A 27567-nucleotide genomic window follows, 5' to 3' on the forward strand; every position below is an offset into this window, starting at 1 on the left:
ATTGCTATTTATTTTACAATCTTTAGCGTGCTGTTCCTCAATCTTATTTTACTTTCACTTGTGTAACCTCAGATTCATATCTAGTAACACAGTGAGCTCTCAGAAATCCCTCCTAATCAGGCCAAGTTTGCAGTACTTGAAGATTTGGTATAAGCAAACTTTGAATTTGTTTTTATCTAAAATGACAATGATGTAAACAAACTAATCACAAATCCTAACCCCCACTGCTGTCCCTGTCCCTGCACAGATGAGGGCAACCCCTCAGACAGCACAGAACCTGCTGCAGCAAGACTTACCAGCTGCCCTGGTGCTGAGCACAACTCTCCCCAGGAGCCTGCTATGGCTCTATACTGAGTCTATCAGTAGTGCTTTAATTTACAAAAGACAGGCTAGTTGGCATTCTTATGTGCATTTATTAATTACAAGTAGGTCTTTGACTTTATATAAAAAGGATTTTTTTTATCTTGAACATTTTGGTTTTTGTCAGATCACCATCTATACTTATAGAAAATGAATAGTATCAGTCCACTTGTAATTATCAAAAGGGATGTGCAAATATTGTTATACTTTAGTTGAAACCCAACATTAAAAGGTACCTTAATATTTCTTACTGTTCCAGAAATTAATCCAAATGTACACTTTTCCATGATCATTATACACTACCCTGTTTCCCAAGGCAAGTCCATCATCTTTCCTCACATCTACATGGATCTCCACATAGTTCCTTTAATCTCCAGAGCTCTCCCAGTTCCTGGGGAGAGTACTGGGGGGAAGATAGCATGCCACTCTCACATGTCTTCTCACACAACCAGAGGCCATCCTGTTAAGAGAGAGAACCATTTCAATAGCTTTTCTTAGAAAGAATTTAGTCTCCAACAATCTTCACTTCCAAGAATCAGGTGTTTATTGTTTCTAGCAATAAATATTGCACACAAAGGTCCCCAGCTGATCTCCTAGACCTATTCAGAGAACTTGGGGGTAGGGATGGGGGCTGCAGGTGGTTTGTGGCAGTTTTGTGGTTTTTCTTTTAAATACATCTTTAAAAGATTTTTTCCTCTGGATTTTAATTCAATGGTTATTTCAATTTCTTTTTAAAGAAAAGAACATTTCTCCTATTTTATGCTACGTGGAACAGCAGGCATGTTCCTCTTTCTGTAAGATCAGACAATTCCTTCAGACTTACTTGATATCGCTTGGGTCCTACAGCTGCCATCCAGATGCCCATGCTCACATCTTCACCCTGAGATGACACATTAAAATAAAAAATGCAGATATTAGCACCAAGAAAGCGTAAAGTGTAACTGTGACCTGGAATAAGTTGCCTCATCTATCAGCAGTAAAGAATGGTAACTACAAAAACCTACACCAGGCTACTGCAGAGGTGTTAAAATAATCCTCACAGCTTTTCCATGATAATACACGGTTCTTACAAAAACAGAGGACAAAAAACAAGATTGCAGCTCCAGACATTCTCAGTCCAAAACATCTGTGCTTTAACCTAGAACAGACACTAAGCATAGCAACCAAAAACATGGCAAAAGCTTGCATTAGCCAGGAGAACCCAACACTAACACCTGAGCAATGTTCTTTCTGACTCAGCCAGTACATGCTGTTCCCCAGACCAGTTTAACATAGAAAAACTGAACTAATCTTTATTACCTGGTACGTTTTTAATCTTTCAGAGTTGCTTGCCAGCCACTGCACAATGTCTTTGGAGATGACATAGCCAGACCCACAAGCAAAGGCTGGATATGCAGGACTTGGATACTCCAGTTCTTGCCATTTCCCAGTTCGATCAACTGCCCAATTTAGTCTGAAACTGAAGACCATGTTAGACATGAGATGTTTATAGAGAGTCCTCTGTGGAACCTATGAACACTGCTAACGACTGAAGCAACATTGATAACAAAATAAGACTGAGAGGAAGAAGTAGATGATCCTAATTATAGTTCCTAGTCTTATTTCTCTAGGGCACACATCTAATTGAACACAAAGCTAAAATTGTAACTGTTGTTTGGCCTCAATGTTGGATAATAAGAGAAAGTTCTCAGAATAGAAACAAAAGCAACACTGACAGTCAGGTCTTCAGCATGTGCACCTTGCTGCTGGGTTTTGAACCAAGTAAGCACATGCATCCTTACCTATTTTGCAACAGGCACATCTGTATCCTGCTAATTAACCCCTTTGGTTAATCAACATGACACAATGTCAGTGCCTCCAGCAGGGGATGCAGACAGCAATGTCATGCAACCCATTTTCCTGTTAAAAGTAGTGGCTGCCTAAAAATCAGGAAGCAATATGTACCTTCTCTAAGCTGTTTTTCGAATGAAGCTCAACAAAGGAGATGTTCAAAGGCTGCCATCACTGAATTACAAAAAACCCTTCCTGGCAGTAGTGTTCTCTAAGGGAGGCTTTATTCACTACTAGAGGGCTGCAGGAAGCAGTCTCTGTCTGCACAGTCTCTCCACACACTCCCAGAGGCACTATGGACCCTGCCGAGTGAGGCAGTGAGAAGCATCCTGCTTTTCCTGTTTGGGAACAAGCTGCTCTTGCACTCCCCTGGCCTCACAAATACTTCATGCACTCACAGAGAGCTAAGAGACATAACTGTGTCAATGCAGCAGGGTCTCCCCGATTTACAAAGAGATTCAGCATTGCAGCTTTCAGTCGTGAGCACAAGCAGCTGAAAGCTTCAGTGAGCTACTAAGAATTGTCACCTCAGACAACAGCCCTGAAAGGGAGGAATTACAGCTGAGTGGCAGATATGTTATCAGATTCTGCACATTCTCAGCTGAAGCTGACATGTAAAAGCACCAAGTAAATAGAAGTCTCATCTGATACCTGAATTCACTTTAGACTTGGTATCTTCCACTCCACTGAATCACAGCATGAAGGGTTCAACCCCCTCCAGACTGAGAAGCATCTGCTTTGATAATCATTTTATACTTCCATGGTTATTTTAGCGTTCTGTTCCCTACATGTCACACTTGCCTGACCTGAAGACTGTGACTATTAGAGAATTTACAATCAAAGATGTCACTCCTACAGATCTTTGAGATAATCACAAGATAACCAACTATTTCACACACTTGACCACACACTTTATTAAATCACTTTATGAGTAAGCAACAGGCAGGACCAGATTTGTGAAGCAAAGCAGCAAAGGCCTGTTTTTCTTCAATAAGCAGACGGCAACAGGAAGGCACATTGTGCCCTTATGCTATAGTGAATGCTATAGTAGCATAGAGTGTCTGCGATATTGGATGTCATACCAGAGCTGCGATGCATTCCATGGATGGAAGGGAAGATATGGGCTATTTTGATCCCCCTGGTTATTCACAAGTGTAATACAGGCTGGGAAAGTCCACTCAAAAATTCATTAATCAGACCTACCACTTCAAACAGCAGCAGAAATGGGCAGCAATGCCTGAAATTCACAGATGTTAAAATACAGTGCAGACCATAATAGAAATTTTATTTCTCCTGTTTACCCTACTTCCTCAAGCCCACCAGAAAAATCACAGTGACATCACAAAAAGTAGTATTTATAGTTCTGTAGTATGTACTTTCCTTTAAACTTCATTGTATTGCTGGAAAATTCTTATTTACTTAAGTACCATGACAAAGATGTCTATAACACATTTTAAAACCATGTAAGATATTCAGCAAGTTTAACTCACTGTAAAGGCATACTTTGGAAAGTTATTGTAAAGGACTGATTTCTGTATTCTGAGATTCAGAATTCTAACTCATCCAGAAGTCTTGCTTTTTACAACTGGCTTCCCTAGGCACGGGAGGGGAACCCACATGAAAACAGACTTAAATCACTAAACCATTCACTAAAGAAATAGTATCTATCTCTTAAAGATAACTTAAAAAAACAACTTACTTTCCCCACCAAATGTTTGGCCTGTCCAATTTTTTCTGCATTATCCTGTTAAAAACAGCTTCCAAATCAATGTAGCAGTCATCATCCGTCTTCAGCAACAAGTCAAAACTCGTTGATTCAACTGTCCTGTAGCCAGAAAGAAAAGTGATGAGATGCTGAGCTGCACACCACAAACTATAGACAGCAGGCTCTGCAAGGGGTTTTTGGGATGCAGGGGGAGAAGCAAGAGGGAAGGAATGTCTTTCCTACCCTTGACTTTCAAATGTTTTCTCTATCAACAAAGGCTGACTGCTTGTCTTTCAGAAAGGAGATGCAGTATCCTATGATGATGTTACAACATGGACTTGTATATGAGTGGAAGAAAACAAATTTGAAGTTTTGTTCTCCAGGACAGATTGTGGATTTACTAATGAAACCATCTTAAGCAATATTGACCTCAGAAGGATATGAATCCCTGATGCTAATGGCAGCACAGTTGTTAAAAGCCACTGGCTCCACATCAGTAGCCTACTTTCAGGATGAGACAGTTCAAGGGCAATGAGAAGGTTGTAGGTGGTAAAAAACATTTGTGGAAACAACTCTGTAGTTACTCTTTCTCTATAAATGCACCCTTCAAATATGAAAAATGTTATCTTTACCTGTCTGAAATAGTTGAATGTGACATGCATAAAATAACCAAAAAAGCTTAAGATTCTAGGGATTATCACTGAGTTGGTTACGAACGTTTTTAAGGATACCTTCTCATAACAAGACAGGCATTTTTTAAAGCCTTTTGTTACTAAATCTTGAAAAATTGCTAATCTGTAAGAAATGATCACAAAGATCTATGTCTTGACATGAAAACCTTTTAGAACTGAAAGCATGGTTCAGTTTTTCAGTTACATTCATAGCCATGAAATTTGTGAAGTAAGTGCATAATCTTGCAAGCAACTAAACTGAATTTTGGTTAAATTACAACTGTCAGTTATATTTCTTACTCCACAGCAGCATCAATTAACTGAAACAGTTGTCTCAGAGTAATGGAAATCATTGCAAAGTAGGGGTAGTAACTTACTAGATTCACCACAGACAGTGCATTATACTAAGAAAATTCTTCCTCTCAACCTTCTGTCCCCCCTGTACACAAGCTTCCCATCTTTCCCCTCCACTCAGCACTGGTGTGGCCACATCTAGACTACAGTGTGCAGTCTTAGACTCCTCAGTACAAGAGGAACACGGCCATACGGGGTGGGGAGTCCAACAAAGGGCCATCAAGATGATTATGGGACTGGAGCATCTCTCCAATGAGGAAAGGTGAGAGAGCTGGGACTGGTCAGCCTGAAGATGAGAAGGCTCAGGGGGAGCTCATAATGACACCTGAAGGGAAGAGTGTAAAGAGATGGAGCCAGGCTCTTTTCAGTGGTGTCCACTGACAGGACAAGAGGCAATGGCCACAAACTGGAACACTGAGTAAGTATACAAACTGGCCAAAAGCCATCTTTTAAAATACTAAAGCTGCTAGTTTTCTGTTAGAGACAAATGAAAAGAAATTACAAGGAGGAACGAAAATTTTCACACTTGGACTCTTAGAGCAGAAGCCTGTCTTGCCAGCTCATGCTGATTTGAGGCACCAAGGGTCAACATTCAAAAAACTATAGGCACTCCTATTTTACTCACTACATGCACCCAAAATTGTGAGAGAGAAATACAACTAAATGAAGTAAATCACAAAGCAAGTATTTCATGGAACCTATCAAATAACATAATCTCCTGGATCATCTTGCACTACAAACAGCACCATTCCTGTGAGAAAATAAGAAAATACTTTCACCTTACCATCGGTAGAAGTTCAGCAGTTTGGAGGGAACATTTCTGTAAGTGTCAATCACATCTACAAAAACAATGTCATCATAGGTACTGCTTTCTTCCTTCAATAAAGCATCTTCTTTTTCAAGGTTTTTTATGTGACTTGTAAACCTTTCTGGGCGAGTATGGAGGCTTTTTAAAAGAGCATCACCTTCTGAAAGAAGCAGCACCCATTATTAAACAAAGATACATATCTACATATTATTTGACATTTCTCTTGGATCATACAGGGCACACTGACCAAATGAATCTGAAGGATTAATTTGAATTAATGGGGTTATGAAAATCCTGCAATTAATTTCAGAATTTTTACAAAATGGTAAAAGTTGCAGAACAACAAAGAAATATATTTTTTGTATAAGGTCTGACACTAAAAGTTTAAAGTAAAAAAGTATTCTCTTCCTTTTCAGTAATAAAAGAATTCAACTTTTTAAGGCTCCTTAATATAAAGAACAGTCTGGGACTTCACTATTACTCTTATCTGTAGAGTAAAAAGGCTACTGTCAATTACTTCCAAGCATATGCATCTAGCATAAAAAAATAAACACAGAAACAAACAAACAATCCTATGCTAAATATAATCAAATAGGCATTGCTTTGATGTAGCACAGATGGTCCCTGCTGAACCACATCACATAACTGCAGGTAAAAGCTAAAAATATATTGCAGATAAGGAGGTAGTTTGTGGTACTGAAGAAGAGTTTGACAAACAAGATGGAAGGGCTTTAGCACACACCTCAATTCAGGCTCCTACACAGATGACAAGACAGCAGGACTGCCCAATTACATCTGCCAGGCCTAGCTACAAAAACACAGGAATAACACTCAAAGTCACTGCTTATGTTGGCTACAATGGACCAGTAAGAACACATCGACTCCAGTGCTAGGTGGCCAAAATCTTAGAAACTGGAAAGGGCTCCTATAAAATCTCTGAACATTCTGCTGAAATAGGTGTAAAAGAGCAACAAGAGGGATGGAAACTGTTTGTCCATAATAAACATGGTGATATAGTACCTCTAACTGCAGCAGACCTGGAAAAAATGAAAAATATCAGGGAAAGATTTCATTGTATGACTTTTTAAAACTTGATTTTGGGTAACAAAAAAGCCAAGAAGAGAGTTTAGATAGAAAGACAGAGGGAGGCAAGTCAACTGGAGTGGCTCACAAAAGGCAAGCAAAGAAACCACATCAGGACATTGACTTTAAGCATAGAAAAGCCAGGAAGAAATTGCTTCTACTAAAAGAAAACCTAGGATGAGTAAGTTCATGGAGACAGCACAAGTTATACTCAGAAATATAATTTAAATTACCTGTTTTGCCATAACATCAAATGTCATGCTATGTTTTGTGGACTTACCTTGAATAGTGTAGATAAAACCACCTGCTATTCCCTCCACACCTTCTGTGAGTTCATGTGGCAGTGACCCTTCCCCTGCCTGTTAGGAACAGATTAATAGAAAGTAATAGATTAATTCATCTCTCATACTGATGTGTTTTCCCTATGATTTTAAGGTGTGAAGTTTTCTAGCAATTAACAATGAAATGAATTTAAAGCTCTGCTGGTTTAGGCACCTGCATAATCAAAGCATCATAGAACATCCTGAGTTGGAAGGGACCCACCACAATTATTGAAGTCCAGCTCCTGGTCCTGCACAGGACCACCCCAAGAATCACACAACGTGCCATGAAATACTAAAACTAAGATTTTTAACTACCGCTTTGTGGTATTTTTTTTAAGTTTCACCCAAAACTAGCAGTACCACTGAAACTTTCAGAAAACTAGTTTCAAAGTTGACAGCAAAATGTAAAGTTATTCTGGCTAAATTATGACAACACAGGATGTTTAGGCAAGCAACAATTTGACATGAAAAGAGATACACTACCAAAAAAGCAAATAACCAGACTTAATCCCATCAGTTGGGATTTTAGCACAGGATTTTTGACCCTCATTTGGCTTCACGTCTGACAAAAACAATGAGAGCTTTACTCCCCTCAAAATAAAATGCCACTTACGAGCATAATTTTTTTGCTAGAAGGCAAAGCAAAACTTCTCTTCTGAGACAAAACGAGAAGCCCAACTGAATTAATGATTTACACAGAGAAACAGAGGAAAGTAAAATGCTAAATTCTCAACATTTATAGGAAAAACAGAAACATGGTGGAAAGGAAGGTGAAGGGACTCACTGTAATGACTCTGAAAACACCTCCTCCATCATTCACCATCACTTTATGAAGGTTTCTTGAAACCAGGCCCTGAAGATCCTGGCTCTCCCACACAATGGTACCTTCAAAACTCTGGTAAGAGAGCACAACACTGTTATGCAGGTATACAAAGACTTCAAATAATGAAAGTCAAACAGTTTGGGCTTTTAAAAATTCTTTTAAAATAGTCAACTTCACATAAGATTTAGCTTGAGTGCACAACATAAATGTTTTACTTACACTTCAATAAAAATAAGTTACACATAAAAGAAACACATCCGTGAAACTCAGTAACACATAATGACGCTTTTAAGACTAATGATGAATATATTAAACTTTTAACAGAAGCCTAGTGTAAAAGGCTTTGGCTTTCTGAAATCATCAAAATAGCATTTAAAGGTGACCTGAAGTGAATTTTAAAAAACCAAATAAAAAATCCTGCCTTACAAAGAGAATACGTTAAAACAGATTTGAAAACAAGCTCAGCTTTTATAGTTATCTGCCAAACAGAGATCAGAGAGTCGATCCTGACACCAGCAAAACTCAAAGGAAAATATGGCCACCTTTATCCCAGTAAAGCTGTCACAAGCTACTGTAGGAGTCACAGAATTCTGACCTCACATCTTGGCTGATAAGGAAGAAAAAGACAAATGAATAACTTTACAATTTTTTGGTTTAACTGTTCAATTAGGCTATGCCACTCCATGTTTTACATATATATGTGTATGTGTGTGTGTGTGTGTAAATTCCTGCATTTAAAAGTACTTCATCTCAACTTTAAACTGAAGACCCCTGAGAACATACAAAGGAACAGTTGTACAGGTAAGAGTATTGGTAGAATTTTATTTTTAAAAATTTTTAAAGCAGTTTCTCTCTTATAACAGAGTAGGGTTGTTATACTCCTGACTCCTAGATAAGCACATTCCATTTTGTCTCTCCCAGTTTCATAGGAAACACACTGGTTGTTAGTGTGGGCGTTGGAACAGAAAAACAACTTGTTTGTAGATGCATCCCCGTTGCTGTAGGAAGTCTGTTCACTTATACCAACCTCTCATCTCTTCCCCATTTTAGCTTCCTTGTACACTAGAAACCTTCTCCAAAAATTCTCCAGTTACTGAAACACTGTTAAGTCTAGATTAGAGTTCAGCTTAATTTTTGCTTTCCTCTAGAAGTAGTTCTGAACATCTGCAGCAGTCTCAGTATTTAATGACAGCTGTGTGTGTATTTCAGAAGTCTCTCATCTATTATTTAAAATGTCAGCTTTATAATCTAATAACGGAGCTAGCCCGTGTTTATTCAAGCCTGACTCCCATGCTCAATACCTTCCCCTTGTTTCACAGAATCATAGAATAAGCTGAATTAGAAGGGGCCCATTAGGATCATCCTGTCCAACCCCTGGCCCTGCACAGCACCATTCCCAAATCCCACCATGTGCCTGAGAGCATTGTCCAAATTCTTCTTGAGCTCTTGGCTTGGTGCTGTGACCACTTCCCTGGGGAGCCTGTTCCAGTGCCCAACCACCCTTTGGGTGAAGAACCTTTTCCTGATATCCAACCTAAACCTGCCCTGACACAACTTCAGGCCGTTCCCTCGGGTCCTGTCACTGGTCACCCCAGAGAAGAGATCAGTGCCTGCCCTTCCCCTCGTGAGGAAGCTGTAACTGCAGTGAGGCCTCCCCTCAGTCTCCGCCAGGCTGAACAGAATAAGTGCCCTCAGCTGCTCCTCATACGGCTTCCCCTCAAGGGCCTTCACCATCTTCAATGCCCTCCTTGGGATACCTTCTAACAGTTTAATGTCTTTCTTTCATTGTGGCACCCAAAGCTGCCCCCAGCACTCGAGGTGAGGCTGCCCCAGTGCAGAGCAGAGCGGGACAATCCCCTCCCTTGCCTGGCTGGCGATGCTGTGCCTGATGCAGCATCATGGCTGGCCCTCATGGCTGCTGACTCATACTCAGCTTTCTGTTGTTTGTTTAATTATTTCTCAGTTATCAAAACAAATGGGCCATTATTAAGACTTTTTTTAGTGGCTCAATTTCTCTGTTTACAGTGACTGTCATCTCCCATTCCAATGTTTTTTGCTATAGGGACTGGGCTCTAATCACACTTCAGTGCCCTGTTTACAGACACAACCTTTGGTAAGTTGTTTAGTGAGTAGAAGAGTCCTTTAGGAGCAAGAAAGTCCTTTCATGCCTCAGCAAGCAGAAACATTACAATTCTCACCACTATTACTGATACTGACTTCAAACATACCAAGAGTCTTAATCAGTTATTACCAGTGAACCTCAGTGTAAGGTGTCCTAAAACTGCAAACTATCATTATTTTCCAGGTTGAAAGACTTGTAAGCAAATTTTCTAATGACTTTAGCCTTCAGCTATTCTTACTCCAAGTCACTTAATGAAAGCTGAGGTCTGAAAATGCTTAAAGCAAGAACATTAGTGGCACACCTGAGACTACATCATCTGTTTTTCCCCATTTAAATTCCAGCCTTGTTGCTGCCAGAGCGCAGTGGCATTTACAGTGAATACCGAACAGGTGTACTGACATAATGCAGCCCTGCCAAACTCCTTCCCTAATGTTCAACAGTGCTGTGCTTTTTGTTCCTCTAACTACTCCCCATTAGTAATACAGAGTAGGTGCAGTAGAGTCCCATCTCCATGCAAGGGGCCCATGGCTTTTTGACAAAATAAGTGCATTGCTAAGACTTGTCTGTAAGGGCCCCTTGTGTTTTTTTTGTTATCTGCAGCGTTTCTGCTGTTCTGAGCTTTCAGTCGTTCCAAAGCTGAATGATCGATTCTGTCTCTCACAATCTGGCCTGCCAGATGCTTATTCTAATGCTGCATTTCCTTTCCTTTCCCCAAGACGAGCAGAAAGAGCAGCACTTCAGCTGGAAGATGAATGAAGCTCTTCAGCAGTCTGTACAATCCATTACTTCTTCAAGGTGGAAAGACAGAGAATAGATGCTGTCTCAGAAACCATCCTATGACAATTTAATAGTTCACTAAATTTAGTGCTCTCAGACAAGTAGACAGGAACACGTGGGCATTGCCATCTCTTCTGAATCATCGTGTATGCTTCAGCATCCTGAGCATCACAGGAAATTACATGCTGTGCATAAGCCCTATTAATCTACATTAGAAACATCGTGTTACCCTGTAAGCATTCGGCGCATGACACACATCAGATTAAGGAAGCCCACACAAAGAAATATATGAATACTAATATCCTCTCTCTCAAGGAAACACTCCCCATCTGCCTCTCAGGAAAATTGCAACCATTTATAGCAAAATTACAACTGCCTAGAATTTTAGCATCTCGAAACAAAGTCTTACAGGGAAAAGGCTCACATGATAGACTACCAAATTACTGGGTAACCAATACTCTTTTTAAAAATGTAAAATAAACCCCTAATCATTTTAGTATGAAATTAGATTGTCAAAACATATGCACAAAATACTGCAAGTGGTCTGCTCACCCAGAAGGTCTCCTGCCAGCATAACAACTTGTACAGTATTCAGTAAACACTGTCTAAGATGATAAACCAATCAGCCAGCTGCAGATTCCCCTTAAAATGAACAGGTTTCCAAATGCATTCATTATTATAGAGCCAGGGGAATAAATCAGGAAATAAACTGGCCCAAATTGTCCTCTCTTCCCTCTTCAGTCTTCTCTTGCTTCATTCTTTCATAACACAATTTCTTGAATAACAAAACAACCCAGACCTAAAGACAACTTACAGAAATAGCAGCAAGAGTCCAGGAAAATATTTAAATGAAGGGAAACTGTCTAAAATGGTAGCTGATATATCTAGTGAGAGATCACTGGTCCACTGAGAACAATTCCTTGTACCTGGGAGGGTCTGCTAACTAGGATTCTCCTTCTGAGTCAGACTGTATTCATTAAACCTTCACTGTAACAACATCAGGGTATTTTCCTATGATATTCTGTTCTTTTTGTGTTTAATCTTTTTGTGTTCCCTCCTAGGCAGTCACAAGTAGGTTCGACATCCCTCTATCAAAACCAAATAACACTGTCATTGCAAATATAATATACAATATCTTGATGTTATGTCCAAGACATCAGATGTAGAAACCTCTTTTCCAGCTGTTCCCTAGAAACCTGTGCCATCCTCCCCTCCCTATCTTGCTGATAATGTCTGATAAAGCAGAAAAGGGAGAAAGAAGCATCCCATTTACTGGTAAACTCTCCCACAGAAAGGAAGCAGGTACAGTTTTCAATCAGAAACAGAAAGGTTTTCTGCAGTTGCTACTATTTGACAATGTAATTTTTTGTCAATTTGTATTTTTTGCTTTATAACTACTCATGATAATAAGATGCTTTGAAATAAATACTGGATTTCAGCATAGCCCTGCAACTACCTACCCATTCTGTGAACTAACATTCTAGAGGTTTTCACTTGCCCTTTTCTGCCTCAAGCAAAGGCCAGTTTTATCAGTCAGTCTGTCCAGATGACTTAAAAGAACTGCTGGCAGTTCTGACACTGCACATACCTCTGGCAAAATAAACTGCTCTACTGGCTTGTACCACAATCTGTTCACCTGCACTCCACAGCTTGGTGGACTAAAGCGAGCACTGAAGATTGCTTCCTGTGAACAACAGAGAAAAAAATCAAAATTTAAAAAACCAAAACACACATAAAAAGTGCTGCTGTACTACATATGCCATCAAAGAGCTCTTAGATAATAACAAATTACATAAAGATGCTGCATTGCCAAATTCCAATCTTTAGAAAACAGTCTCCAAGCTCTCTTATGATACTAATTTTTCTTCTTCACTGGAAGTAAAAAGTTAATGCAGATAAAATTATTAGACATTGAACATGTAGGAATTCTACCATTTAGAAAACATAAACTTGATTACAGTATAACTTTATTTTTATTATGGCTATTATAAAACAAACTCTTTGGAAGTTCATCATGAAAGTCATATTTACAATTCTTTCAACTGTAGCATAGGAAGAAGTTTTGAAATTGGCCTATCAAGTTATTGGTTGAGATAAATGCAATATATCAAATGCAACAATCATGCTCAAATTTTTTTTTCCCTCCAAAGCACAAAGCTATTCTATCAAACCCGTAACAGCTTGGGACCGGAGAAATTATCAGTGAAGTCTGATTATTACCAGTAAATAATACCAGTTTCTAGAAACCTTAAAATGTCTTGGCAGAAGACAGACAAGAAAAAATTATAGCTGTCCTGCATCTCTGCTTGAAGACACCAAATGTATGTTTCTGTACACGTGTTTTAAATATATTCGACAGTTTATTTTTTATTCTTTATATTCTTCCTTCCTATCAATATTCAGAACCTCAAATACGAACAAAAAATTGTGCATTGGAATTAGAGGTAAGTGCTCTTTCATAACAGCATCTAGATTAACTCATAGCACTTTGTAAATTTCATCTTTTCCTCATCCAGGATGCGTGTGTGTGTGTACATACACGACAATTTAAAATGCAACAGAAGAAAAATGTCATTCTTATGCTTGTCAGTTAAATACTTCTCTTCTAACTCACCAACACAGCAGGTCACTTTCTGTAAGAACTTAATCCCCAAAAACGAGACAACATGCTTTCGAAAGATAACTACAATACTCTACCTCATGTTCTGCCTGGTACAGTTTTACAGTGATGTTCCTCTGGAATCCCACCCCATCAGCCTCATAAAATACCCCAAGACTGGTAATGACAATGGGGTAAAGTACACGGAAGTTCACACTGACGATTCTGTCTTCAGACAGCACAGAAGGTATGTCCTCAGGGAGACTGAATGCTTCAATTTCCTGATTCAAAACTGTATGAAAAGGAAAGGACAGAGGTAAGGTGAGAAAAGTTCATAGTTCCTGAACTGGATACACACAAAACACACTGCATACATGCAAAGCATTCTGGTTAATTAGGATGGATCACAAGAGCACAAGGATAATCAAACACTGGAGTAAAAGAAAATACAGTGGGCTGCAGACTGCAGCAGGAAAAATTTCAATGATACAGCAATCTGCAGGCAAATAGCAATTGCAACTCAATGCCTCCATATCCACAGGGAAAAGACTAAAAACACAATAAATCCACAGCAGGAAGACAAAAATGCTATTTGACTGCATGAATACCTGTATATTAGCATAATAAAATAATTATTCATGTATCAAAATGGCATACAGCTCCACTTAATTCAGCTGCCTGCTTTTTGGAGTTATCACCTACCTAAACCCTGAGGTACCATTTATACTTGGGAACAAGGGATGTTGTCATTCAGAAAGAAAGCAACAGAAGTTACATTTTGTGTTGAATCATGGCTCAGGTGCCCAGCAGTCCTTAGTTAACTCGCATTAAAGAACAAAAATGAAATAAAAACCAAAAGGTGACAGGAAAAATTTACCATTTTAGTTAGGAATTTTTGTATGGCACTTAATTTTTTCACCCACTTAACATTTCTTAATTGTTTTCTCTCCAAAGCAGAATCTGAAAAGCCTATCAGCCAGACTTGCTTAGAGAATTCACTTTGTCACCAGAGAAGTCCACCTGACAAGACTCTGTCACCTTGCCACTTTCTTCACATTTGACAATGACCTATGCCAGGTCATTCTGTCTCTCTCCAATTTCATTTAACACACTCAAGTAAAAATGTATGTTATATGGGAGAGACTGTCTGACACAAGGAAAATGCAAATCCATTAGAAGCCAATGGCCTCCCCTTCACATGCCCAAATATCTCTCCCTTTCTTGCCTGCACATGGTACTTACAGGAAGGTTATCCAACAAGTTCTAGGAGGCATTTGTTTTCAAGACTGGCTGTTTCAATTAAACTCCCCAAACTACTTTCAGAAAAGATGACTAGCTCTAGTTCAGACCACAGAATTTTTAGAAGTTGACTTCTATACCTGGGTTACTGATGTTCAGAAGTTTGCAGGAGTAGGGGTCTTCTCTGTCCTTCACTGGCACAGCACAACCATGCGCACCTATTATAAACTTCACAAGGACACTAAAATAATTTGGTTTTATTAACACCAGTTCTCTTCCCTCCTCCCTCCCTCTTCAATAAACTTCATTTTATCATCATGGCCTGTCTTTCACAGGGTTAAGATTTTGAACCCCTTAAAAATAAGCAATGACAGTCTGTATGCAGAGCAATCATGTGAATCCCCTCATAGGAGCTCAATTCCAAAGCCACATTAACATTTTCCATCTCATTATGAGGTCGAAGGAAGATTGGCAGCTAGAAATGAGATTCAAGACAGCCAGCATACTAAACAGAAAAAAGACCTATGGCAACACTGAAGGATCCCAAAGACCTGCCCTTCCTGGCCTGGGTTTGTTACTTAATTCAAGATTGTTTAAATACCACGCATTCAAATGTCAGTGACAAAATAGTAAGGAAAAAAGACACATAGCATCAAAGGAGGAACAAGGACTCCAGGCTGTTACAATTAAATGTTTCAACTTTGGGTTGTAGCAAAACAAGAGGTTCCTCTGCAGCTCCAATCATGGTTATTCCATAGTTGGGAGACATCCAGTATTACAAGGAGCAGGGATCCACCTTAACCTATCTTTTCACCTAGCAGCTAAATGTCCTCCCAGAACTCCATATAAGCTATGAAAGGTCACAGTTGTAGATGACTGAAGCGGCTATGCTGCACTCTAGGCTGCATGCTGCCACCAAATCTGGGAACAGCAAAATGCTTTCGGTGTGAGGTGTGAGGATGGCAGCATTTCCAGGGATGAACTGCAGCAGAGCTTCTCAGCAAAAACAGACCTGTCTGTACACAGACCTGTCAGGTCTATGCAAGCAATCAGGAAGGGCCACCCACACTGCAGCAGTTTGGTGCTGGTTCAGCGGGAAATAAACCTGAGCTTTACAGTTGAGGCTGTTTTCATGGTTCTCTCACCAAATGCCATCCTGCCTGTTTTCAAGTATCCTGGATTAGAGAGCATTTCAAGTTGCATACCATACATTGCAACACAAAAAAGAGAAAGGCTTATACGTCACTAAGGAACAGTGGCAAGTAATTGCAAAAGCAAACAGCGGTGTATAAAAGGTAGTTACAGCCCAAGAAGTATTCTTATATACTGTTAGACTTAAAAAAATCTATCAGAGTACAAGATGATCAAAAACAAAGAAAGAAATAAACTAGGAAATACTTTAAAAGAAAAATTATTAAATCAAGATATTTCAGCATTACAGTCCTCACCCCCTGCCCCCCAGGCCCAAATTACAAAGCAGCAGAGGTTACCGTTGGTTCAGGGCAGGATGTTGTTTCAGGTGCTTGAACCAAGTGTTCCTTATAACACTGCGTAGTTCATGATTGTGTCGAGCTGACAAAACACCTACAATAACATCATAATGTTTCAGCTTCCACTGAGGAAAGAAGGACAGTGGACCTAAAAGTAGAAAGTGACAAATATTTACTTTATGCACTTATTACCACAAGCCTGAGATGCAGCACTAATTAAAATCCCAGCCTTCCAGTACTTAAAGGGGGCTTACAAAAAGGAGAGGAAGCAACTTTTTACAATGCAGATAGTGATAGGACAAGGGGAAAAGGTTTTAAACTAAAATGGGGGAGATTAAGATTGGATGTTGGGAAGAAATTCTTTACTCAGAGGGTGGTGAAACACTGGCAAAGGCTGCCCAGAGAAGTTGTGGCTGACTCAACCCAGGAAGTGTTCAAGATCAGATAGGATGGGGCTTTGAGCAACCTGGTCTGGTGGGAGTCATCCCTGCCCATGGCAGGAGAGTTGGAATTAGGTGATCTTTAAGGTCCCTTCAACCCAAACCATTCTGGAATTCTGTGATTAAAGGACACCTCAAAAGCAAGAGAACTAAAACACTAAAAACAAGCAGCAGACTTATGTTTGCATTCTTGGTTTGGGATCAGAGAAACATTTTCAATATGCCAAAACCTTCACTAACATACCCATTTTCCCCCTTCTTTCTAAAGCTGCTGGACCACCTTTCTGCCCCACCATTCCAGCGTGGGATCTGAAGGCCTATTGTTTCTAACCTTTTGAAGTTAGAAAGTTTTGAAGTGGTTTTGAACACCACTCTGCCTTCACACAGGGTGTTACATCTCTACACAGGGGAATGCTCCGGCTTTATTCAAAGCTGGATGCCATTGCCAATACTTGTAATCCAGGATTTAGCTTGTGCTGTTTTAATTTAGGGATCATGAAACCTGGATTTGATTTCAAGCAGGATTATGACCAGATAGAGACCTGAGAAGCTCTGATTTAGAGCCTGTAAACAGTCAGGCAAGTAGCTAAAGTGAATTTGCTTAGTTTAATCTATCAGACATCCTAGAGTTAAGACAGATTTACATTTAGTCTTAGCAAAGGATTGCTTCCCTTTTATCTCACTGGTTTTTTCATTGGGCTGAAGATAAAGAAAACAAATGTAAGTGTGAGTGCACTTTAAACTACTGCATATAGCATAGACAAGATTTTTTAGAATCTAATTAAGAGATCAAAAACACTGCCAAGTCTGTATTGTGAACTCCCACTAGAAAAGCTGAATTATTATCCAGACTCTACCTTCCGTACCAGCATCCCCTTTCTCCACTTTGAAGCTGAATAGATGGTTCTTTTACACTGCTCACTAACCTAGGACCTCACAGCATCTGCCACAAAAACTGCTGTGCCAAATCCCACCAGACATCCATCCAGCCTTATATCCCATTGTCAGTGTTCAGCATGCAGGGGAGAGGCCTTGGCCTGCCTCTGTTCCGTGCTGATCAACATCAAGATTTCAGAACTTTTTTGTTGTTGTTGCTCTTTAGGGCTACTGAAAATACCCCTGACTCCCAAAGCCAAATAAAATTGGAATTGATTCTCAGAACAAGGCAAGAGCAGAGAAACTACAGAGACATGTTTCCACAAGAAAACCTTTCCCAGTCTATTTCCCACTAAATATTTTAGTTCTAAGCATGCAAACACTGATTTTCTATAAGAAGGTTACGTTCCATCATTATTTAAATGAATCTGTACTGAAAACAGCTACAAGATTATCAATGACTTAAACTGAACATTAACCTACTAAGAGAAGTTTCTACCAGTTTAGGCTCACAACGACTTAAAACCCCAAGCAATGAGCCAATAGTTCCATTCCTCATTTTTTCACTGAAATCAACTGTTGCACTCTTACAACAACCATAATTGAATTGGTGGTGAGGTTTAGGAATATGATTTGTTTGCTACAGAGCAGCAAACCCAGTGCCCTATATAACATGTGAAGAAACTTGTAAGTCAAACACACTGTTCAATCGAAATACCAATTTAGTTTTCCTTTATGCTGGTAAACACCATTTCTCCAGAGGCTCCATATGCCCTCATAGGTCATTACATAGCCAAGAATCACCAGCTCTCCAAGACACCAGAGACACATGAGACAGATATATGTTTATAAGACTACAACACTATAGCAAATTCCCGTGTAGTTACATAATTCCTTCTTCCACTTCCCTTTTTTTCCCTTGTTCTTCTTCCATCCTTAGTTTATTCTTTGGCCATAACTCCAAGCCTTCCTGCATAAAGTTCATAGGTCTAATATGCTTGTAGACCGCAGATGAGGTACTGCTTACACAGACTTCTTTTTTAAAATATCACTTTTAATTAGAAGAAGAACCATTTCATTCAATCAAAATTAAAGAAAAATAAAATTAAGGGCACAAATCTATGGGGTGACTTGACTCAGAATAGCATAAGTTAGCTTGAATGAATTTAAAAAAACCCAACTAAAAATAAGATACTCAAATCAAATATACACACTTTTAATTAGTTTATATTTTAAAATGAGTGAAGCTTTTCCTTATGAACCATCCACATGGGAACAATGTTAACGTAACAGATGCTTCAGAATTAATATCCTATTGCTTTTAGAACACCATGACAGTGTTCTATATTCAGAAGATTGTCTTCTCTGTCCCAAGAGTTATGTCATTTTACTTTTAAAACCACTGAAAATGAAAAAAAAAGAAAGCTTACTTTGACAAAAACATTTTTTTTTTGCTTGCTAGTAAAAGAATTCTACTTCCATTGGAAAAGTAGGAATAATGCTAAAATTTCAGGAAAATAGATTCATATGTGTCTCTCTGAACTTGCACTATTAAAAAAAAAAGGGAGATAAAGGGAGAGGTACAGGGAAAAAATACTAAGGCTACTATTAATTTATAAGGATAATTCTAATATGTGCATAAATACTCTCTGATGCAGCATAATTTAAGAGAAAACATTGCTGACCTCAAATCCAATAGTGACAATTTAGACAAGCAATCGATACTTGCCACTGAGGACCAAAGCTATTTATCTGACATTCCATTTTTGTGCACTTTTAGGCGAAAATTTTAAGTGTTGGTAATAGGCTTGAAAAATACACACCATGTAATATCACATTATATCAGATCATATCATATCATATTGCTCACTCTTACCTGGAACTGCTTGTGCAAGATAATTAAGTCTTTAAATTTTCTGATTTCAAAGACCAAAAAAAGCTGTAAATCTTGTCGTTTGTGAAGGGGGTGAAAAAAAAGAAAAAAGCTACAATATCACATTCCATGATAAACCCGAAAAGTGCTGCGGACCAAAGGTATGGAGAAGGAGAGGAAGCTTTCCAGTCCAAAGGTCACACTACCACTACCTGCCTTGCTTTTGAATTCTTACTGACTCAAAGCTGCACCTCAGTCGCATTACTTAGCCCAAGACTTCTCAGGAGAACCTGAGACAATACACAAAGCCTACCTGTTAATTCGCAGCAAAAACTACAAAAACATGAAAGCAAGCAGCCCTCCCTCAGCTGCTGAGATTCATTTAATTCCATAGAGCAGCTGTAAGGAGTACTTCTGCCAGCTCTAAGTCTACTAAGTCCAGTCTGCCAGAACCTTGTGCCACATTGTTTATGATAAGCTCCTACTGAAGCTTTCTTGGGCTGTGGTATTTGCAAGGACAGGCTTCCACACAATTCTCTGACATCTGACCATACATCTACCCTACAGGTCTTCACCTCAGTATGAGCTTCAGGAAGCTTTCACAGGATTCTCAGTCACCAATTTTCATGAAACTTGGTGAAAGTGCTCGTCTTTGGGGCCTCCACCTGTCTGTCAAGCTTGACTGAGAACTACCAACAGATCAAAGTTTGGGAGAGATACAGGAAAAAATAAACAAGTGCATGTGTAGAGTGCAAAGCTGTGCCTTTGGAACAGATGGCTAAAGATGCAGAGGTGTGTCTCCGGCTGAGCTGGCCATGGAAAGAGGCCACTGCTGACAGGCAGTCTGCTGACCCTACTCAGATTTTAACCACCTCAGCAGCAGTCAACAGCTCTTGAAGTTTTTCAAAATCCCAAACTACAAAGATGAACATGCATCTCTTCTTCCCATGAGATTGCTTCTCAATAAAATGTCAAATTAGGCTGTTAATTATATTTGCTTCATCATAAGGAGATGAAAAGAGAGATCATTTAGCTTGATTCTGTCAACAAACACATTCTTGCTGCACATGTCTCTGTTGATGAGTCTCCAATCAACTACTAAATTTGCCAGCCATTTTCAGTGAAATTTGGCATAATATGCAGTCCACAAAGTGATTAAAAGTTGATTTCATGCAACTGGAGTGGACAAAGAAAAGACTCATCATTAGTGCCTGCACTGAGAAACACAGCAGTGTATGCTTACTTGTAATATCAGGCACCAGAGCACCTCCACGGGAAAATTGCTAAAATAAGTGAGCTCCACAGAAGGCTGGTATTTGTATCTTCTGCTACCAATGCAGCTTTTCTCTCTTTTTTTTTTTTCCTGAATAAATAAATGAATGGAACTAAGTAGGCCAAGCAGAAGTTATTTAGAATATTCTCAACTAATCCACTTCATAAGACTAAAAAGAAACAACACTGCTTCAAAATAAAAAGTCCCACACATTCTAGGTTTTTATCTCTGCCTGTTCCTGTGACTTTGCAACCATATTCCTGGGGTTTAATACTTTTTTCTTCTCTGACGCTTTGTGGAAGATCCAAACAAACATAAAGGAAGGAATTAACTGAATATAAAGACTTGTATTCCCAGAATGCTGACACGCACAGAAAAAGAACAAACCAAAGACCAAAAGCAGCTCTTTCCCCCTTTAATCTACTTCACCCAAAGTAATCTGCTACAGCTCACCTGCATTACATGTTTTGCTGCAAGCAGAGCTACATGACCTCCCTGCAGCACCTACTTCACACCAGAGCTAGAAGATGTGCACCCCTGGTTTCTGCAGGAGAACAGTACTCTGTGAGGCAGACAAGCTTTTAGACAAGCTTTACAGATTCAAATAACAAAACCTCTGCAAGCAAGAAATAGAACAGCAGGGTCCTTCTGAATTGGCAAATGGCAGTAGTAATAGTGGTGGGGTGATGATACCCTAAACACCTTAATTATGTAATACTTGCACATTTCTAGACAAAACTGGGAACAATGGCCAAAGCATCAGAAGCAAAGTCAGAAGAAACAAAGCAAAGCCTTTTCCCAACACTGAAACTGATGCCTCCTTTTCTTTTTTTATTTTGTGGAGGGAAGGGGTGGGGATGTGGCGGGGCAGGGGAAGCAGAGCATAGCACCTTTATCTGTTGAAAATTGGCTACCAATCCCTGCTGCCATGGGACAAAAGCCTGACCCCAGGGAAGGCTACTTGATCTCTTCTGGCTGTTCTATCCAGTAGGCAATTTAGAGGATAACTGTTGAAAACCTTAATTCAGCCAACTCTGGAAGAACTGGTCCTCTTTGCCCCCTGCTCCAGTGCCAAAATACAAAAATGCAGTTCCAGTGCCATTCATTAGTAGTTTGCAATGTCTCAGACATCAGTCCACAGAATAACTGAAAACCCTAAAAAATCACAATTCCTTTGGAAAATACCATCAGCTTATTTGTGTATTCCTTGTCAATTGTTTTGTGGCCATCAAAGGTTAGGGGATTGTTTTATGTTGGGGGTGGCCCATGCATGAAAAACAATGTTATAATAAGATCTTACAGATGAAGGGTGGGAGACAAAGCATTTTAGGCAGAACTGCACATCTACTGCCAATGCCAAACCTGACCTGCTGAGTTTCCATGTCCAAGGCCACCAGTCTGTAAGTCCTTACATGTCTAGAAAAGATGAAATAACTTTGTGACCAAGCGTGCTACTCCCTGACATATAGGACTACCAGATTTCAGACAACATCTTTTCTTAAGAAAGTCCCATGTTTTAGCAAAACTTCTCATTACAGAGCACCTCATAGGTTGTTCCCATATTTTGGTTCCACTAGGCCAGCGCCTGAAGAAGTACATGCTGAGCCACAGGACAACAGATGGCATACAAGCCGACTCTAGAAAATGGTGGGTTTTAATCTGTTGCATAATTGTTCACTAGTAGAAGATTGACTATAGCAAAACCAAAAGGGCCAATTTTTAGCTGCCACACACCCCCAGAAATGTAACAGGAATAACGACTTAAAGGGCATTAGCATCAGCCAAGCAGCAGAAGATTACACAGAATGTGTGGGGCTTTCTGATTAGGCACTGTAGCTGAAGCCCTACAGTGAGTAACTTCCTACTCAGTAAGATTTGTGCCATCAATTAAAACACACAATTAGCAATGAATCCACCTGGAGTGCTAAAAGCAGGTCTGTCTGTTCCTTCTCAAGTTTCTGAGGTCATTTTATAATTAGCATTTATCTAAGACTTTTACAAAAAAGTAACTAAAGCTTCCTACTCACAAACTTCCTTTGGATAGCACTTGTTTGTAACCAGTTAGACAAGGATTTCAATTAAACCTATAAGCATGTTCTTGCACAAATCTTGTTCAGAAGTGTGAATTATAGTCTCATTAACTGATGAACAAAAACAAAGCAGGAAGCCACCAAAGTCAGGAGACTAAAACAAAAGCCTCTGGTCTCAGGATTGAGCCTATTTATTTTTTTCCAATTACTGAGTACTGCCTACAAGAAGTGTACTCTATCTTCTGTGACACCGAGGTAAATGTGATCATGAACATAGAGAAAGTCTGAATACTGCACAGGGAGAGACACAACTGAGGGCCAAGAATGCAGGCACACTACAGGCCTTTCACAAGGGGTAGTTAAAAGGAAGACTTATTACAGAAGGTACTTCCAATACAGGAAGAAAAGCAGATGGAATAAGTGAAGACTGGAACACTGTTTACATTTAAAGCCATCTGACCAACAGATAACAAAAACTAACTGTTTTCCAGAAATAGAAAGCCTATTTTCCTCCAGAAGTTAAAAGTACCTGAAGTGCTCAACTTAAGAAAGCAAAGGTTTAAAACAGACACCTTTGACGTCTATGGTTACATGCTGAAGGTGTACCTGAAGGAGGAGAAAGACCCTTTTGACTGAAAAGCTTAAGAATTAAAGGGCATAAACTAGTTGCAAGTAAGCTTAGGCTAGAAATGAGAACATATTTTTAATCAGGACAAGCTTCTGGAACAGCCTCTTCCTATGACTGCCAGGAAAATCCAAGCAAACAGACACAAAGCCACCTCAAGCCTTCACTAAATAATGTAGGCTGCCCACCTGCCATTTTACAACAGAGATCAAGAGTTGCTTTAAAGAAATAGTAAGCAGAATTGATGGCTGGGCATGTCTATTCCAATCTTGTGTTAGTGAGTTAATGAAGCCAAGGTAAATAATATGGTAAATAACGAAGCCAAGTGAGTTGGCTGCATGGTGCTTAGTTGTGAGCTCAGGTTAAATCCAGGTGACACCTGTTTTTGTTACTACCTTTGACGGTGAATCTTTAAGCAACCTAAACCACTCATATGTGACAAATTGGCATATTTGACTGGATGGCAAACAGAAGCACAGATTACTTACGAAAGCATGGAATAAGTCCAAGTTCCAAATTCTCAGAAGAATGGGGCTGTGTTAACTGGCATGATTGTACAGCTGTGAAAGGACAGATAAAGGTGGCTGGGGCCAGATAAAGGATGGAAAAGGAATTATTTGCAAAATGCTAGGTACCTGGTTAGAAGTTGCTTATCAAGATGGCAAGAATAACAATAAAAGGGTACAATAACTAAGGGAAGAAGTAAAACTCCTAAAGGCAACTGAATTAATACTGTCTTTGAAAACGGAGCAGCTGCAAAATCAGTTAAAGGAAGAAAATGAGAAAAAAAAAGTTGGAGGAAAACATCAGATTTATGTTTATGTGGGCTCTCCATCCTCCTGACATTGTACAGATTAGGAGATTAATTGTATCCCCTGAAGAATGGGATGGGAACATATGGGATGATCCTGATGACAGCAAACTGAGGAAAGCTGATTCTTTGTTTCCCTCAGATTCCTCTGAATATGAGCTCAGACCCATCACTAAACCAAAATACATTATCATTCCTGTTGGCCCTCAACAACTGATAAAATTCCACACAGATACAGGAGCAAAAATTTCAATATTAATGCAACAGGATGCTGAGAAGCTGGGTGTACAACTTGGACAGCACAGAGTTAAAACCACTGCAGTGAATGGAGCAAATGTTATTAGCCAGACCACAAAAGTTAATTTAAGGCTCTGGGTGAGAAGCGAATGTTGTCTACTTGCTTTGCAGCAAAAGATCATGACAGAACTACTTTGGGTTTGGATATTTTGAATATCCAAGCCTGGTGCCTCATGGTCAGCAGTGTGTGGTCCTTTGGTTCAAATCTTGCCCCTAAACCTGACAGAAACCAGGGGTACAGTGCATGTACTTCGTGCAGTCCTGGCACTCCCGATCCAAAGATTACCAATGTACCTCAATGCCTGATTCCCGCTGGGGCATGAAATGGAAATTCTGGGGTAACAGCAGAGTTAGAAAAACAGCACATTATTTCTGGAACCCACTATACAATTCACCCATTTGGTCAGTCTGAAAACTGGATGGGAGGTGGCATCTAGCAATTGATTATCAGCTCTTAAATGCCAACATGGCCCCACTAAGAGCTGCAGTACCTGATATTGCAACTTTAACGGCTACAAGGAGCCACACACTGTGGGCAGCAGTGCCAGGTGTGACAGATGTGTCCTTTATGGTCGGTCCCCTTGCAGGAGGATAAAAAGAAACTTTCTTTTACTTGGGAAGGTTCACAATATACCTATAACAGACTTCCACAGGGGTATAAACATTCACCCACAATTGCTCATCCCATGCTTGCTGAACTTTCACAGACAGTCTCACTCCCTCAGAATGTGAAACTGTACAGATCTATAGGTGATATTCTAATTAGAGGAAATTCCCTTGAAAGGGTGGGGCAAGTGGTGGCAGCAGCGCAGCAAGCACTATACAAAGCAGAAGTTGAGATAGCACCTGAAAAACATCAGGGACCAAGTAGAGAATTAAAGTTTTTGAGCACTTGGTGGACAGGGGGTACTGTGGTGATTCCTCCATATATCTTAAGAAAAATAGAACATTTGCAAATGCCCCGTTCTAAAAAGGAGTAACAGCAGCTTATGGATACTTTAAGGTACTGGAGGAAACACATACCTGGATTTCCTATCATTTCTCACCCACTGTACTCACTAATAGGAAAGGAAAAACACTTTGTAAATGCTATATTAGTCATTGATTAACTGCTGCTAAATCATGTAGATATAAACCATTGATCAAGTTGGAGATCAAGACTGAACTTAGCTGCACCTAAGCTCCATTAGGAGTTTGGAAAGCAAGGAGATCTGCCCTGAACCTTGTGACTCAACCAGAGTCAATCCTTATGCCTTTGAGTCTTTGGTCTCTGTGTAAATCATTCTAAATGAATTCTAACTGGAGTTTCCTTAGGATGTTTCATCCTTGTAGTAAGCAACAGGGAGACTTTGACACCCAAGTTTGTTAAGTTGCTCTTCTACAAATTTGTGTTACTCCTACTTTTGCTAATATCTTTAACAGTGATTATTTAAGTGACCTAAACCACTCATTCACACCAACACCAACTGAGAAACTGCCGGGCTTTCTTTAGAAACGTTTGTTAGGGGAAAACACATTTATGTGGGAAAGATCATCACGAGATTCCACATTGCCACTTCAAATTAATGCTCTGAAGCAGCCCCATGAAAGATGAACAAAACCAACCACGCAATTCAAACGCACATCAGGCTAGAAGTTCAACAATTAGAATTCCCATACTTTCATCATTCAAGTGTGACCACTGCTGATTTGATATGCAAGAGCCAGAATACATAGAGACACCCATATAACTCTGCAGCCTACAAACTATGCAAATGCACCGACCCTGCTTCTTGCATATTTGCATTATTAATTGCCACTGGAAATCAGCACTCCTGTTTTCTCACAGCTGTGCACACCCTGTACAGGGAACAGGCACCAGTTGCAGAGTGCGGCCCCGTTAGTGAACAGGCTACTGGGTCACTAAACACTTCTAAGCACATCTCAAGTCAAAAAAACACCATTACGTGTTCACGTACAGTATTTTTTAATATTGTCAAACAGCACCTGTGGGCAGCTGACAAAAATTTCTGTTCCAACAAAAGCCCGTTTCCTCCAGGCAGGAAGATTTGTGGCCTGAAAAGTACACCTCATTTTATAAGGAGCACAAGGTAAGCCCTCAGGGGTCGGATTTCACTTGTGTTGGATCATACCCGGTCCTATGAATAGCTTCTTGAAGCACAGGGGTTTTAAAGACCGCTGAGGCAAACACAGTGCAGCGCGAAGAGCTATTCCTAGGACCGGGAATGACGCGACACGAGCGAGATCGGTGGGAATTCCTCCCCCACGTGCCTCGGTGGGAGCGGAGGGCACGAGTGGCGCAGGAGGCGCTCGGAAGCGGGAGCTGCTGCTCTGCACCCGCGGCAGCCCCGCACCGCGACCGCGCTCGGTACCTCCTGCTCGGGTGGCGCAGCCTGCGCTGCTCTCCGCCGCTCCACGGTACGAGACGCTCGCTCCCTCCCCATGAACCCCGCGGGCACTCCGGCCGCTGCTCCCGCTGCCCCGGGCACAGCATTCCCCCTCGCCTCCCGCCCCCCTTACCTCGGCCCCACCAGCGCCCTGCCCCGCCACCCCCGACCTCTCCTCGCCTGGGGAAAGAGGGTGGAGGAGCCCAGCCCGCCCGGACACCCCGCGCATCCCCCGGCGCCCGCCCCTCTCCTACCTGCCGGGTGGCTCCCGGGGCAGCTCAGCAGTAGCCAGACGTGCAGCGCGACCCCGACCACACAGGGGCACAGCAGCACCAGCCAGTTTCGCATTGGCCGCCGCAGCCGCCGGCCCCTTCCCCTCCGCGCCGGCCTCTCCCAGCGGCGCCGGGGCGACGGCCCGGCTCGGCCGCCCGCGGCTCCTCCCCGCTCGGCCGGGCCGGGCTCGGTTGCCCCGCGGCCGCCGGGAGCTGCAGTCCCGCCCCGGCCCGGGCGGGCGGCGGCGGCGCGGGCGGCGGCGGCGGCCGCCTACAGCCCCCACAATGCCGCGGGGCGCCGAGGGAGCGCGGCGGCTCCGCGCGTCTCACACGGCGCGGGGCGCGGAACTGGGACCGGCGGCGGCGGCGCGGCCGCCTCACGGACTGCGCCTCGCCGAGAGCGCTCGGCTGCCCGCGGCCGGGACACCAGCTGCGGGAAAACCCTCCCCGGGTAATCGTTATTCGATAATCCGCTGAATGCCCCTTCTCGAAAGTCGTT

The 27567-nt window shown here is 41.0% G+C and overlaps 1 protein-coding gene across 2 annotated transcripts; it reads right to left on the reverse strand.

The window, feature by feature from the left end:
- Nucleotides 1-369: 369 nt before the first annotated feature.
- B3GALNT2 (beta-1,3-N-acetylgalactosaminyltransferase 2) lies at nucleotides 370-27247 on the reverse strand. Of its 2 annotated transcripts, none has more exons than XM_069010303.1 (12): nucleotides 27051-27247; nucleotides 16185-16278; nucleotides 14835-14935; nucleotides 13554-13747; nucleotides 12445-12540; nucleotides 7919-8029; nucleotides 7092-7170; nucleotides 5705-5888; nucleotides 3890-4015; nucleotides 1660-1819; nucleotides 1184-1240; nucleotides 370-820 (listed from the first exon to the last, which is right to left on the reverse strand). In XM_069010303.1, exons 1-12 carry the CDS (start codon nucleotides 27142-27144, stop codon nucleotides 686-688), a joined length of 1431 nt encoding a protein of 476 aa, XP_068866404.1. In that variant the 5' UTR covers nucleotides 27145-27247; the 3' UTR covers nucleotides 370-685. The 2 variants fall into 2 exon arrangements, with proteins under 2 accessions (XP_068866404.1, XP_068866403.1); XM_069010302.1 differs by having other exon boundaries at nucleotides 16185-16332.
- Nucleotides 27248-27567: the final 320 nt, after the last annotated feature.

The sequence above is a fragment of the Aphelocoma coerulescens genome, chromosome 3, assembly GCF_041296385.1.
Source record: "Aphelocoma coerulescens isolate FSJ_1873_10779 chromosome 3, UR_Acoe_1.0, whole genome shotgun sequence".
Taxonomy (NCBI): Eukaryota; Metazoa; Chordata; class Aves; order Passeriformes; family Corvidae; genus Aphelocoma; species Aphelocoma coerulescens.